General features: G+C 53.6%; 1 protein-coding gene across 5 annotated transcripts in view; it reads left to right on the top strand.

The window, feature by feature from the left end:
- Nucleotides 1-10,736, top strand: part of ENTPD6 (ectonucleoside triphosphate diphosphohydrolase 6) — a 28,844-nt gene extending 18,108 nt beyond the window's left edge. For 3 of the 5 annotated variants that reach the window (XM_059705371.1, XM_059705373.1, XM_059705369.1), the window contains exons 8-14: nucleotides 406-485; nucleotides 1,319-1,383; nucleotides 3,436-3,537; nucleotides 5,408-5,548; nucleotides 7,259-7,315; nucleotides 9,262-9,374; nucleotides 9,507-10,736. In XM_059705371.1, coding sequence (XP_059561354.1) covers nucleotides 406-485; nucleotides 1,319-1,383; nucleotides 3,436-3,537; nucleotides 5,408-5,548; nucleotides 7,259-7,315; nucleotides 9,262-9,374; nucleotides 9,507-9,605 — 657 coding nt within the window. In that variant the 3' untranslated portion in view covers nucleotides 9,606-10,736. The remainder of the gene's footprint in view (nucleotides 1-405; nucleotides 486-1,318; nucleotides 1,384-3,435; nucleotides 3,538-5,407; nucleotides 5,549-7,258; nucleotides 7,316-9,261; nucleotides 9,375-9,506) is intronic. The other 2 variants (XM_059705370.1, XM_059705372.1) reach the window with 2 other exon arrangements.
- The last annotated feature ends 4,204 nt before the right edge of the window (nucleotides 10,737-14,940 follow it).

The following is a 14,940-nucleotide window of genomic DNA, read 5'->3' as shown; positions in this document are numbered from 1 at the left end:
TGTGGGGGGTGATGGAGTGTGTACTACCTGGAACCCCTTGGGCCAGAGAATGTGAAGTGGGCCCTCTCCTTCCCTCCCTGACAGTACATTCCTTCTCCACCATTTTTTATATTATTAGCTTTAGGTTTCAGCAGAAGAGCACTTACGAAATTTACTCATCATTGTCTTGGTTGGGCCATATTTGTCAGAATCAGTTAATGTTATTCATAAGAAGGAGAAACCTACTTTTTGGATGTTTCGTTTTTATTCTTGCCCCAATGAAAAGCTTAACTTGGCTTAATGAACAGCTATTTTAATTGAATACATCTGTGAATATCCTTGTACTTTGAAACGAGTTGAGGGAGTTGGGGACAGTTTTCTAGAAAGGCCAGCAGGAAGGGGAGTAACCCTCATGTTCTTCCCCAGGACACCCTTCGGACCTCCCCACCCGGCTACCTGACGTCACTGCAGATTTTTAATAGGACCTACAAGCTCTATTCCTACAGGTGTGTCTTTGGGAGTGAGGGTGGAGGGGGTGACCGTCCAGGCACAGAGCTCAGCTAGCGCTGCTGGCCTACCCCGTGCCTCCAACTCCTGCCTATAGGGCAGTGATGGCGAACCTATGACACTCATTTTTTTGGTTGATTTTTCTTTGTTAAATGGCATTTAAATATATAAAGCAAATATCAAAAATATAAGTCTTTGTTTTACTATGGTTGCAAATATCAAAAAATTTCTGTATGTGACATGGCACCAGAGTTCAGTTAGGGTTTTTCAAAATGCTGACACGCCAAGCTCAAAAGGTTCGCCATCACTACTATAGGGTGACCAGAGTGTTCAGTCACAGACACGCCAGGTCCCGGGGACCCCCTACTGTGGACCCACCTGGACCTTCTCCCTCCTGCTTTCTCCCTCCATTTTTCAGTTTTCCTACAGTAAAATGACATTTCTTCTTTTGTTCTTATTCTGTTCTGCTTTGGAGGAGGTTTTGAAGAAGTGGGGAGGGCCCATGGATTGTGCAGGAATTTTCTGGATCATCTAGAGCACATGGCGCCTTCGGTAGATTCTTTCTGTAACACACATGTGCACGATAAAGATCAGGGCTGTTGCGTTCACCAGCGTCCACAGCTCCCAGACAAGCTCCTGTCAAGTAATAGGCCTTCATGTGTTGAACTAATTAGCTGAACGCTCTAAACTCCATAAAGGGAGACTTCTAGAAGAAGCAGAAAAGCCACGGTTTCCTCCCTTTCCCACTTGTTTTGGATCCAGCCAGGTGAATGTATTAGAATCCGAGTAGGAGATGGCAGGCCAACCCTCACCCAGGATTTTCTTCCCACAGCTACCTGGGGCTCGGATTGATGTCGGCTCGGCTGGCGATTCTGGGCGGCACAGAGGGGCAGCCTGGTAAGTGGAATGCAATCTTGAGAGCCCCCCTGGCCCAGCAGGCATGGGGAGTCCTGTGGGAGTGGAGCCCCTTCTCCTGCCCGTGCCTCCACTGACCCCTGGCCTGGCTTCCGGTCCGCCCTCCCTGCCGGTAGGACTCGGGGAGCCCAGAAGGGACGTGTGTAGAAGGATGTACCCCAGATCTTGTCAGGGGCACTCAGACGGGATGCAGGCTAGTGTGTTTTACCTGTGTACGTTCCAAGATATTTTTCCAAAGAAAAAAATGCTAGTAAAGTCATCTCCGAAATGCTAAGCTGGGGGATTTTAGGATCCAAATAACAGTCGTCACTTATATTTGGAGTCTGTTTTAAGGATTTGAAGAGAACCTTATTCTTCAGGACAGTGTGGGAGGGGCCCCAAGGAGGTGTGATGCGGGCTGTTGCCGTGGGGCTGGGGGACTTGTCCTCATTCACAGTGATTCTCGCCTTGTGAGAACGTCCCTCTGTCTTCTCTTGCTTCATTATGAAGCATGGTCGTGGCTCTTCTTCCAGGAGTCGTGTTGGACTAGAGAGAAGCCTGTCTGGCCAGGTTATTAAAGTCACATTTACTCCCAGCTTTCCTGCCCCCCCCCCCCCATGGGTCTGGCGGAGGAGAAGCCTGTCATTGGCCGGCAGTACATGTGAATTCTCTGAGATCTTAGGGGTCGCAGTACATGTGAATTCTCTGAGATCTTAGGGGTCGCTGTGTCCCAATTTGGGAACAGGACACGGCTCCAAGGCCAGCATCTCCCTGTCCACCCTGATGACATTTGCTGGAGGCCCAAAGGCCTTGACTCAGGCCTCGGGTCCCGACTTGTGCGTGTGAGCCCACTCGTGTTCTCAGCCACACCCCCTCCCTTGGCCCTGCCTCTCTGGGTCCCACCTCTCGCCCAGCCCCAGCCCAGCTCTTCTACCCTCTTTCAAGGACCTGGTTGTCTGACACGATGGGAATGCTCAACTGAAATTTTTCTTTTGGTACATCCTGTTTCCATTCATTTCTTTCAAATTCTGGTGTTTCACCTCGTGATGATAATCCCCTTTGTTGCAAACCAAAAGTACGTCCACGTCTCAGACACACCTGTGACCTTCACTCTGGGGCCAGAAAACACTAGCCAACAAGAAGAAGGCAAGCACCAGTTTGCCATCCTTGGCTGATACAGAGCAGCTGGGAGGCCAAGTGGGTGTACTTCAGAGGATGAGTCTCCCTGTTGTGTTATCCATTGTTGCACAACAGGTCACCCACCAAACTGAGTGGTTGCACTCAATACATTGTATTGTATCTCATGAATCCACAGGCTTCTACTGGGTGACACCTGTACTGGAGTCCCTGGGGCCCCATGTGGTGGCAGGTAGGGTGGCTGGGCTGCATGTCTGCCCCCCGGCACTCCTCCACGTGGCCTCTGTCCCAGCAGAGCAGCCTGTGTTCTCCCTGGAGGCTCAGAGGAGAGAAGACTGCCTGAGTCACAGGACATCGTGTCCTGCACCTTCTGTTGGTGAAAGTGGGCTCAGGCAGAGACAGGGACCCACTTCTCAGTGGGAGACCAGCACGCACACCCTCAAGGGGTGGCATTGCAGGGCCAGCCTTGGAGGCCAGCCACCACGTTTCCTTGGCTAATTATGGGGCCCCAGCTTTGGGGGAGCAGCACAGACCTGTGGCAGGGCAGCAGTATCCTGGCCCTGCCTCAGCCATCCATAAATTGGGTAACAACTCCCCTTCTCTTAGGGTCCTGTGACAATCCACTGAGCAGCACCAGGCCTGTTGCCTGGAACCCCAAAGCCCCTCAGGGAATGTGAGCTGGGAGTGGCCATGTCTCCAGGGCAGCTGAGGCTCTGCTCCGGCCTCTCTGATAAAGGCTCTACCTCGCGCTGGCCTGGACACTCCCATGAGTCGGGTCTCTCTTGTACCCTCCGTGCCTGTAGTCCTGGCCTAAAATATTCTGTCCCTTGGGCCTCCCCTCAGTGGAGTCATGTCTCAGCTCCATGCAGTGCCCTGGTCTTGCAGTGACAATGTGCTTTTCTTCTCTTTTTATTTCAGCGGAGGCTGGAAAGGAGTTGGTCAGTCCCTGTCTGGCTCCCAGTTTCAAAGGGGAGTGGGAACATGCTGAAATAACGTACAGACTTTCCGGACAGAAGGCAGGTACTGTGTGGATTTACCCTTCATCGTGGGGGAGAAGGGTCAACGGTGCAGCCCGCCCCTTCCAAGGACCTCTGAGAGCAGGGAGACTGTCATCACACCTTTACAGACGAGCTTGCACTTGTCCTTGAAATGGAGGCGCCCTTTGAACCTCATCAGGACTCTGGGAGGCCCTTGCCGGCCCACTGGCATACACCAGCTCCCCGGGGTCTCTGCCCAAGGCTTCTTGTCTGTTGCCAGATGCTTTCTTCCAAGGGGCCAGCATCCCTAGGACAGTCAGCAAGCCCGTTTCTGAACACAGGGAGCGATGGCTTCTCCTTCCCTTCCTCCTCCAGGACGGGAGGCTCGCTCAGGCTGCAGGGTCCCCGAAGGCCTGCGATAGGGCCTTGCCAGCCTGGCCCCTCTCCCCCCACATGGTCTCGGTTGCTCTGTGCACTGCAGTGTCATCTTAAGGAAGTATTGAAATGTTGTTCCCAAGCTGGACGTGTGGTCCTGAGGCTTCTCTGCCTTTGGTGACAAGAGTTGTGTCTACTCTTCTGACACCAAATGTGTGGGTTTTCTACACCAATCAGTTCTCGAAACAATTGATTAAATCTTTGGCCGTTGGTGATAAGTCAGTCCCTAGTCTCTCTCCCCTCCCCGGATGTTGGGGTTGGGAAGTTCCAAACCTCATATCACATGGTAGGTTCCTCTGACAATCACCCCCCACCCTGTAGCCTGGGGACCCACCAAGTGTCACCTTATTAGCATAAACTCGGGTCTGCTTAAAAGGAGCTTATTATGAATGGCAGATGTCCCTCCTCCCCCGCCCCCAAATCACTCCCCCCGACTCCCTCCCCTCCCCCCCCCCGCCCCCAAATCACTCAGGATCTTACGAGGGATTTAGGAGCTCTGTATCAGAAACCAGGAACAAGACCAAATACATTTCTTAATATCCAGTGGGTGTGCGGGTCACTGTGACTCAGCCACTGTGCACGTGCCATTTGTTGGCCCTGCTGCAGCTACTGGCACACAGTCAGTGCACAGCAGGAGGAGTGGGAGGGGTCAGGCAGTAAAACCCATGGGAAAGCGCTTTGAAGAAAAATAAAATAGGAGGAGGAGAGGGGGTGCCGAAGGAGAGATTGCTGTTTTAGATAAGACAACCAGGGGATACTTGAGAGCAGATAGGAAGAGATTTGGAGTGAGCCACCAGATCTAAAGCTGAGGGAGCAGCGTGTGCAGAGGCCCTGGGGCAGCCGCTGTGTTTACAGAACCAGGAGGAGGTAGTGTGACTGGTCCAGTCTGAAGGACAAGGGGTGGCCTTGAATGGGCTGCCCTTGGGTGGTGGGACAGGTTTTGGGAAAGGAAGAAGGGAAACTGGTTCGGGCATGGGCTGTAGGCATTTAACCCCTTAACTCCCGGGCCCGTGTTCTCCTTCCAAGCAAAGAGTTAGCAGCCAGCCTGTGAGCATGGCCAGGTGCCTGTTAGGCCTCCGTTTCCTCGTCTGTGACACAAGGAGGGTGCAGGCCTCACTCCACGGTGTCAGGTGAGACGGAGGAAGACGCTGCACGTTCAGAACTCAGCACGGGGCTGGCAGAGGGCGAGTGGAGGGTAAACTGCACACTTGAGCCCATTGGGCTGTGCGGATGGCTGCATGGGGCCCAGTGGAGGCTGGTGTCCTGCAGTCGGTTTCCCTCCCTTGATCAGAGCCTTGGCCCTGAGAGGTGCTATTGACGGGTATGGTGTAGCGTGTGCCGACCTGGGGTGGTGTCTGCAGGCTCCTGGTCCCACCTCCCCTTCCCGGTCAGACTCAGGTCGCTGGGAAAGGGGCTCAGGGACTGTGCTTGGGTACTGGGAGCCCACTGACGGCTGGCCCTGCTTTTGCTTTGCCCAGCAGTGAACCTCTACCAGCTGTGTGCCCGCAGAGTGTCCGAAGTCCTTCAGAATAAAGTGCACAGGACAGAAGAAGTGAAGGATGTGGATTTTTATGCTTTTTCCTACTATTATGACCTTGCAGCAAATGTTGGCCTCATAGGTAAGGGGGGCTGGGCCAGGAGCTCATCGGTGAGGTGTAGACCCTGGGCAGAGGGGCTCCGTCGGGGAGCAGCTGTGCTGCCAATCACCTCGGGGCAAGAGAAGGGGACTGACTGGGGAGGGCAGGGGTCTGGTCATCGAATAAGAGGGAATAAGCCCCCTTTAAATAAATAACTCAGTTCTTTGAGCCACTTAGTAGGTATGTTGTCGGTGCAGGAGCAGTCACTTCTGCTCTGAGGCAGGACTGGCTCACCTAACTCTGACCCACCCTCCTGCCTGGTTCCTGAGTCTCTGGCTGATGGAGCCCTTTGTGCCTCAGCCAGGCAGCCGTGTGTCCCTGGCTGGCCCCCAGGCTGCGCTGGGGAGAGGTCAGCCGATGCCACTGGTGACCCTGAGGAGCCTTTAGGGTCTCTCCGACCCCACCCCCCAGAGTGCAGTCAGGACAGGCCATGACATGTGGAGTTTGCCAAGGGGTGGTGCTTAGACTGAGGGTGAAAGCTCTGGAGGGTTTGAAGTCACTTCATTGGGTGGTGACCAGAAATTTTGTTAATGAAATAATTGAGAAATTCAGAATGCATTGCCTGTGATAAAGATAAGAGCATTAATGCAAATAAAAAGCTTCAGAAGACAGCAATGATGTCAGGTTCTGGCTCCCGGGATCCTGAGACCTTCAGCCGAGTCTTCACGCTCACGAAGCCACCCACTGTCAGGCCCCCTATGGAAGGCAGCCAGGCGGGTAGGGGTCTTCTCTCTCACCTCACCCTTCTCTCAGACCCAGGTCCCTCTCTCTGGCGCAGACAAGGGTCCCTGGGCTGCCCCCTATGGCTGCTGGGCCTTAGGGATCCTGTGGGCTCCATGGAGCTGGAGCAAGGGCACGTCGTGCACACTTCCTAACCATGCTGCCAGCTGCGGGCGTTGCAGTGCCTGGGGTCCACCACACCCTGGCAGCCTGCTGGGCACCACCCCAGCATCCCCTTGTCAGTCTGGGACTCCTCACCGTGACCGAAGGCTGTCCTTTCTCTGGGGTCCGACCTGGGCCCAGGTGACCCAGGAGATGCTGGGTGTTCGGAACAGCTCCTCTGGCTTCCTCGTGAGCTCACACGTGGCTCTGAAAGAACCCCTTGGGACCCACCCTCAGTGTTGACGTTTGCTGACTTAGCCAACGCCCCAGAAGTCAGGAGACTTCCTTTCCACACACTGAGTAGCTGCCTCAGGCCAGACTAAGTGAGGTGCCTCTCTCCCGGGGAATGGCCAGAGGCCTGGGGCTGCCCATTTGCGCTAAGACCTAACAACCCGCCCCTCGCTTTTTTTATACAGAATTTTTTCACACGAAGGAAACGGATGCCAGAATACCATTGCTGAGCTCAGGGCCATAGCGTTGGGGCACATTTCCAGTTTACTTTTCTTAAAGTTAAAAAGTGGGGCCTAGTGGGTTTCCTCGGGCAGCCCCTGTAAGATCCCTGATGTGCTGACCGCCCCCATGTGGTCCTGCAGGGAACATCTGCCCACCCCAAGCCTGTCAGCACCTCAGAAAGCATGGTCCGTGGCCCGGGACCACTGCCCTGCTTACAGCCAGGCTAGGCTGGCAGCCGGCCCTTCGGCACATCCTGCACCCGCCTCCCCGGGGTCCCCAGGTGCCAGCCTCGGGCCTCAGTGGCCCTGAGACGCCTGCGGTTCCCACACAAACTGGACGCTTGGTCTTGTCCCCCAGATGCGGAGAAGGGAGGCAGCCTCGTGGTCGGAGACTTTGAGATTGCGGCCAAGTACGGTGAGTGGCTGCTGCACTTTCCCGGGTGGGAAGGGCTGGAGCTGGAGGCAGGGACGCTGTCCTGTCTGAGACGCGGGCTGCGGTGCTTGTGACAGGCAGTGGCACCAGAACTCCTGGGGTGGGCTCTTGATTCTGGAAACCAGATGAGTGTTCAGAGGGGTGAGTACGGAGTTGAGAGTACACTTGGGTCACCATGCTGGGCCCAGACCAACGGTTCACCACCTCCCGTGTGGCCCCAGGCGGTGGGGAGGTGCTGGGGTCCAACCCCAGCAGGTCCAGGGATCCCCAAAGGTGTAGACGGAGTCGGCGAAGAAGGAAGGACATGGAGACAGCGTTCAGTTGATCAGCAGCCTAGCCAGGATCTCCAGCCAAGTTCTGTGTCCATGTTCTCTTGCTAGGTTCTCAAGCCAGGTTCTGTCCAGGTTCTCCAGCCAGGTTCAGTCACCAGGTTCTAGTCAGGTTCTCTTGCCATATTTCTGTAGTCAGGTTCAGTCCAGGATCTTTTGCCATGTTCTCTCCAGCGAAGTTCTTCTGTCTGTAGGTTCTGTCTTCTGAGTTCTGACTTCTAAGTTCTGTGTCTGAAGTTCTGTCTTGTTACATCTGTATTTATACCAGTTGATTCAATCCTATCAATCTCTATTACAAAGGTTAGGGCGTTTCTTATCTCCATTCCAGGGAGTAAAGATTATGCAGCTTAAGCATGATTGTTTGTAGTTAAAGTGATTAATTACCCGCCTGGCACTTAGTTAAGGGGTTTTATTCCCTCCCTAACTTCAGGGGAAAATCCCTACCTGGGGAAACAACCTTTCTCAGAGACCTTGGTTAAAACACATAGTGCCAAGAAGGTGAGCAAACATATTAAGAACAGTATGCCATATATGCCAGGTCCCTTGAAACAGCAAGCATGGACCGGCTCCCAGCAGGGAGGGGGGCCGCCCGTGTCCCCAGCTGTAAAAAATCCTTGTGAGGAATGGACTCCCTTGATCTTACTTTTCCTGACGCCTCTCGCTGTGGTTCAGGTTAACCCGAGGAGCGATTTCTCCTGAAAGTGTCCCAATAAATTCAAAATTGTCACCAGAACTGGAAGAAGCCAGGGCCCCCGGAACAGCAGAGCCTGGCACATGAGGATGAAGAGCAGGCTGGCAGCCAGCCCTTCGGCACGCCCTGCGCCTGCCTCCCAGGATCCCCAGGTGCCAGCCTCGGGCCTCAGTGGCCTTGAGACTCCGGTGGTGCCGGCACAAACTGGACGCTTGGTCCTGTGCCCTCGGGGTGTCACAGGTGTTGGCCCTGCAGCCCTGAGCCGTCTCTTTCCTCGCCATCTCACGCCCCAGCCGAAAAGGATAGGAAGCGAAGGCTTGTAAATGTTCTGCTCTTCGGTTGCCATTCCCAATTGCATGTCGAAAGAGTTAACCTTTGTATGTTTCTCCATAGAAAGTCCTTCTTCCTCCCCAAAATGGCTCCTAAGCTTTCTTGTCATTTCCGGGTTTGTCTTGTGGACACTGGGTGTCCGTGACTCTTCAGTAGGCAAAGGTGCCCAGCAGAATGCTGGGAAGGCCGTGGGTGGGTTCATCCATCGCCCTGGAGAACAAGAGTAGATTGTTCGGAGCGAGTTTTGCTGGTGTTTTCATTCCTCAGAAAGCCCAGGTCTGCGGCCGGGAGAGGTGTCCATGTCATAGGGGCAGAGATGTGGCCTCCCACCCATGACACCGGGACGGCGGTGGCCCAGCCCCTGGCGAGTGGCTGGCCTCAGGCCCCGCCACTTGGTGTGCTCTTGGCGGGTCGCGGTCCTGCTCCGAGCTGCAGGCTTGTTTAAATCAGCAATGAGGACCGGGAGTCCACACGGAGCCTGGCGCAGAGTAGACACCTGGAGTGAGTGGAGTCGGGTCTGCATACCCCTACCCCCACCCCCCGGGAACCTGACTGGGAACCGGCCCTCTCATCCCCAGTGTGCCGGACGGCGGAGACCCGCCCACAGAGCAACCCCTTCCTGTGCATGGATCTCACCTACATCAGCTTGCTGCTCCGAGAATTCGGCTTCCCGGGAAACAAAGTGCTGAAGGTAAGGGCTCGCCTCCTGCGCCCTGTGCCCCTCACAGCCTGAGGGGCCGGGACGCTGCCTCCTGCCTCCCACCCAAGCCATCCTGTCACCTGTGTGCATGGGCCCCTCTGCCCCTCCCTTTGTCTTCTCCAGCTGACTCGGAAAATCAACAACGTTGAGACCAGCTGGGCTCTGGGGGCCATTTTTCATTACATCGACTCCCTGAATGGACAGAAGAGTAGGGCCTCCTAGTGGCTGAGCTGCCTGCTGCCCTCAAGGTAGTGGCTCCGTCTCTGCAAGAACAGGCCCTTTGGAAACTCTGGACGTGTTGGGAGGAGGCCACAGCTCGGGCCGAGACCCTCCTCCCTGCAGCCCTGCAGCCCTGCAGCCCTGCAGCCCTGCCCCTGGATGAGCCGAGGACTGGAACTCAGCGCAGGCCCAGCACTCCTCCTCCCTGCCTCAGCTCCAGGCGGGCAGCGAACCAGATGGGAAAAGAGCACCTGCCGAGGCCAGGTGACGTAGTCCCGCTGTCCCCACGCCCCCCATCTGTAGGGTTGGGTAGCTGTGACATCCACTCCTGGACTGGAGTCTTGTTTTGTGTCCCTGCCCCTGTCTACACCCACTTCCCCAAGGCGGACCTCCACCTTCTCCCAGAATCAGGGCGAGGTTTTGCAGGCTGCCCTGCTGCTCAGGGTGAGCCGAGTGAGAAATCCCATGCCCTCTGGGACAGTGGGCCCGGCAAGGCGCCGTGAACTCTGCACTTGAACGTGTTTGCTCCTCCTTGGGTGTGGATGCGTGAAGTCATACAGAGAACTGTTCCTCAGTCTTTGGATGCCTCAAGGTTAACCGATGGAGTTGACACTGTGAACAGGAGGAGGGGCTGGGGGAAATACCTCTTCGTGGCCCTCCTGTGCCCCGGCTCTTCACGAAAGGCTGAATGTGAGCGTGAGCTGCTGTGAAATATTTATGGCTGTGCTGAGTGAGTGATGTCTCTGCCAGGCAGTGCTGAGTGCTAGTGTGGCCACTGTGTTCTGAGCCCCAGTGAACATACCGCTGCTGTGAACCGTTCGCAGCCAAGCAGTGTCAGGAGACAGGCGCTCCAGGGATCAGCCGGTGGATCAGCCCGTGGATCAGCCGACTGGGCTCAGCAGTCGCCAGAACTGCCCCCTGGAAACTGCCCTCTGTGGCTCCTCCCCCTCAAGCTCCACAGGACGCTGGCTCCGCCCTCCAGGGTCTGCACTGCAGGCTCTGTCACGGGGAGGCGTGGGCTGCGTGCTGTACAGTGTGGCCCCAGGTTTACAGTCGTTCTCGTGAATGTATCGTGCACAGCAGAAGCTGACCTCATGTGTTTCGCTCAGAATAAAGGTTTACCCGTTACCAAAAGTTCCTGCTGCTCTGCGCTTCCTCTCAGTGAGGATCAGCCACGTCCGTCCACCCAACACGGGCAGGAAGGACCAAAACCTCGCCCAAGTTGGGTGGTGGGTGGGGGCACAACTGAGTGCTGTCAGTTTACCTTGTGAGGAGACCACAGCAGAAGGACACACACAGGCCCCCACTGGGCCCTCCTGCCATCCCCTGTTCGTGACTAGCCCTGGGAGGCCCAGGCTGTTCTGGGGTCTGGCCAGGGAGCCCCTCACCTCCCCAGCGTCTGTCAGAACAGAGCGCCCACCTCCGGGACCGTCACCGCAGCACGTGCCAGGTAAGTCTTCACACACATCACCCTGAGCAGCACGGCGGTCTCGAGTATGTGCCAACTCCAGGTGGCAGTGTGTTCAGTGAGGCCCTGGCTTTAATGGGGGTCAGTTGGAAAGGAGTCCTATGTCGAGCTAAGACTGGATGGACTCCAGCCTGATCACTAGGTGCTCGCTGTGAGGTCTGATCAAATAATTGAATCAATACCCCCTCCCCTGGGAAACTGACCTTGAGGTCATTTCCCAACCAACATTTCCTTTTGCTTACTAAGACCAGTAACTTTTCCCTCCGGACTTGCCCAGGATCCGGACCCACCCGGAGAATTCCCTGCCAAAAAAGCCCACCTACAGTCCTTTAAAGTCTCTGACTCCCCATCTCTGGGTGCTGGCGCCATTTAGGGGCTCAGCCCATCGGGTTTCCAGATGATCTAATACATTCCTGCGTATCTCCGTCCGTGACCCTAACACTCAGAGCCCTCTCACCTCTCAAACCTGACAAGGAAGCACGGGTCTGGCCCCTGGCCTTCCCAGGGCCACAGCAGGGCCAGAGCAGGCACGACCGCTGCATAGTCCCACGGGGTAGAGGCCCATGGGCGAGACGAGGCCTCTGCAGAAAACGGGGTAATTCTGCTCCTCACCTCCCAGAACCTTAAATTCCCAGTGGGCAGAGACAGGAGAGGGTCCAGAGGTGAGCCTTTGCGGTCTGAGAAGCACTGGGCCTGCAGGACACTCAGGGAGGTGCACCCTCCTCTGGTCCGAGTGGGGGGTTATTACCCCAACGCCAGGGGACCACCTGGACACAAACCACTGACAAAACGAGCCAGCTCTGTCTGCCCTGTGGTTTCCCAGGATGAAACGTCTGGGGCAAAGGTCTGGAGCTCTGTGTGTGACACAAGCAGGAAAGGACAAAGCAGGGGAGATGCTTCCATTAGTGAAAAGCCACATTAGGACTAAAGCTTTGGAGGCTTTTGCTTGACAAGGACAGGGAAATGGCCTCTCCCCTGCACCTCACCACCCCTGCCTTGGAAATCTCTCCCTAGCCCCTTCCTTCCGCAATATCTAACAATTTGAATTGAAGAGCCAGAGGCAAGGAATTAAAGATGCATGAAGGTAAAAGTGAAAATTGATTTGGTCCATTTATAGGAATGTTTGAAGCAACTGGGGCTGTTCATCCTTGTAAGTCACAATATCGCTGTCCTGGAAAGAGAGGCTTTCCGGTGGGTGGGAGTCCAAGAGCTGTCTTCAGTATTATAAGGATTGTCAGACCCTGGCCTTACCTGTGTTGCTCCAGAGGGAAGTTCAGACACGGGTAAAAGGGATAGGAAACCCGTTTTCAGGTTTCTGTCTAACCAGGAAAGACGTCCTGAAAGAAGACGGGTAACAGAAAAGAAGACTTTATCTTCAGGATGGGAGGTCAGAGCCAGGCACCGACACCTCCTCTTCATACTCCACATCCTTGGGTTTGCCTTGAAAAATGACCTTGAACACTATGGCCAGATAAGCATACCTAACATGTAACATCATCTCTCGCTTTTGAGTTTAAATATGACAATGGCTCGTGTGTGTAGCGTGCTTCCTGTGTGTCAGGCATGGAACTGCTGCTCTTTTGTGTAACCAATGATTGAATTATCACAGCAGCCCAGGGGGCAGGTACTAGTCTGCCATTGTGCAGCCGAGAAGCTGGGCCTGAAGGAGTAACCATCGGGCCTTACATGTAGCTGTTTATCAAAAGCAGGCAGGTCTCTCCACTAAAGATTCAATTTTCACAGTAATAATGAACTTTGCAATATTTAGAAAAATAGTTATACAGTCAAAAGAAATAAAAACTAGCCCCAGACCTAACTGTCCTTTTATCATTTTGACAGCCTCTGATTCTCACTCTTCAGTGTTAATTGATTGGAGGATAGAGATTTCTGTGTAAGAGGTTGAGTCCAGCCCTGTCAGTCTTCGTGTCCGCCTCAGGATTCACATAGTTCAGAAGCAGACATTCCCCAACAAGGCGTCCTGTCTCGAGAAGCCCCTCGAAAGGTCAGGAGAGGCCCAGAGCTGCATTTCTGTAGCACAGGACACACCTCCAAAGCCCGAGGTGCTCAGCAGACACAGCCGCCTGACTCCTCCAGAGCCACCCAGCAGGTCGCTTAGGGTCAAATGGTTTGGAAAATGAATATGCCAACGCTCAGAAACCTGCAAGGACTTGTTCTAATGCAACAAGAAGAAATGGGACTATAAACCAGGGTTTTCAGCTTTCTGGGGATGAAGAGATTTCAAAGGATTTTTCAAAATGACTCTCCATACATTGGAATGTTATTTTGGAATAAAAAGGAATTACAGACTCACAACATGGATGGAACTTGAAAACATTAGGCTAAAGGAAAGAAGCCAGACACACAAGATCTCATATTGCATCATTCCATCTATATGAGGTGTCCAGAACAGGCAACTCTAGAGACAGCAAACATATCGGTGGTTGCCAGGGGCTGGGTGAAGGAGAGAATGGAGAGTAAGTGCTAATAGTCTGGATATAGGGTTTTCAGGGGGTGATGAGAAGGTTCTAAGCTTAGATTATACAACTTTATAAATATATGAAAAATCATTGAATCATGTACTTTCAATAGGTAAGTGTATGATATATAAATATATCTCAATAAGACAGTTTTTAAAATGAAGACGAACCCTGGCTGGGTGGCTTAGTTGGTTGGTCCCCATACACCAAAAAGGTTTTGAGTTCGATTCCCAGTCAGGGCACATACCTAGGTTGTGGGTTCAATCCCTGGTCAGTGTACATAAGCATATGGGAGGCAACCGACCGATGTTTCTCTGTCTCTTTCTTGCTTTCCCTCCCCTTCCTCTCTCTCTAAAATCAATAAAAACATATCCTTGGGTGATGAAAAAAAAAAAAAGCACCTGAAACCTGAAGACTAGAATTCCAGGGAAGCAACAACCTAAAACAGTGGGTTTCCATCTTATCATTGTGTTCCAGGCTGAAAGCATATGATCTTTTCTTCTTTTTCTCAGCCCTTAGACTTTTTCCATCTTTTCATGGTCTCTCCATAGACCTTTGGGAGAGGATTGCTTCCCTCAGGGAGGAGTCACCTCTGCTCTTTCCAGGTGAACCCCTGGGTCCTGCAGGTGCTGGGCTCATGGGGAGGGGCCCTCAACTGCCTATTGAATAAGGGAAGGGTGTCTAAAGAAAGCAGGGGAACTGAAAACCCTGAGAAGGGGACACTGACCTTCCCTCCCCACCCCTGAATTTCCACGTATTTTCTCAATGAGAGTGCAAGGACAAGACGTTGCCCAAACCAAACAGGGAGGTTAAGGGTTGGGCATAGCAAATAGGCTTTGTGCAAGAAGTCTGCATGAACTTCCCTCCGGGACGGACGCTCACACTTGGCTCAGAGCTTGGGCTGGAATGCTCTGCACAAAGGAGCCCACGAAGGGCCTTGGTGCCACTTCCCAGAAGCCTGAGTTAGCAAAGGCTGCCTGTGTGACGGAGGCGACTTCACATCTTCATGGTTTTCCTTCTGACCTAGGGACTTCTACTTCTGACGTAGTGACTTTTTAAAGAACATTTTTATTGAGGTATTTTCATAGGGTACAATGCACAACTCAAGTATATAGTTTAAACAATTTTAACAAATACACCATGTAGCCCACACCCTATTCTGTCACCCCAGAAAGTCCCTGGACAGTGCCCCCTCCCTTGGCCCTGGCAACCACTGCTCTGATTTCCATCACAACACATTGCTTTGCCAGTTTTGGGATTTCAAATAAATGGAATCGTACAGTATGTGCTCTTTGTGTCTGGCTTTCAGCTCAGCGTAATATTTGAGATTCACCCCGGTCAAAGTGCGTATCAGTAGTTCGTTCATTTTTATGTTGAGTAATAGTCCAGTGTT

Source organism: Myotis daubentonii, chromosome 8, assembly GCF_963259705.1.
Source record: "Myotis daubentonii chromosome 8, mMyoDau2.1, whole genome shotgun sequence".
In the NCBI taxonomy this organism is placed as follows: Eukaryota; Metazoa; Chordata; class Mammalia; order Chiroptera; family Vespertilionidae; genus Myotis; species Myotis daubentonii.
Note: the sequence above shows the minus strand (reverse complement) of the source record. Positions and strands in the feature narration are given on the sequence as shown.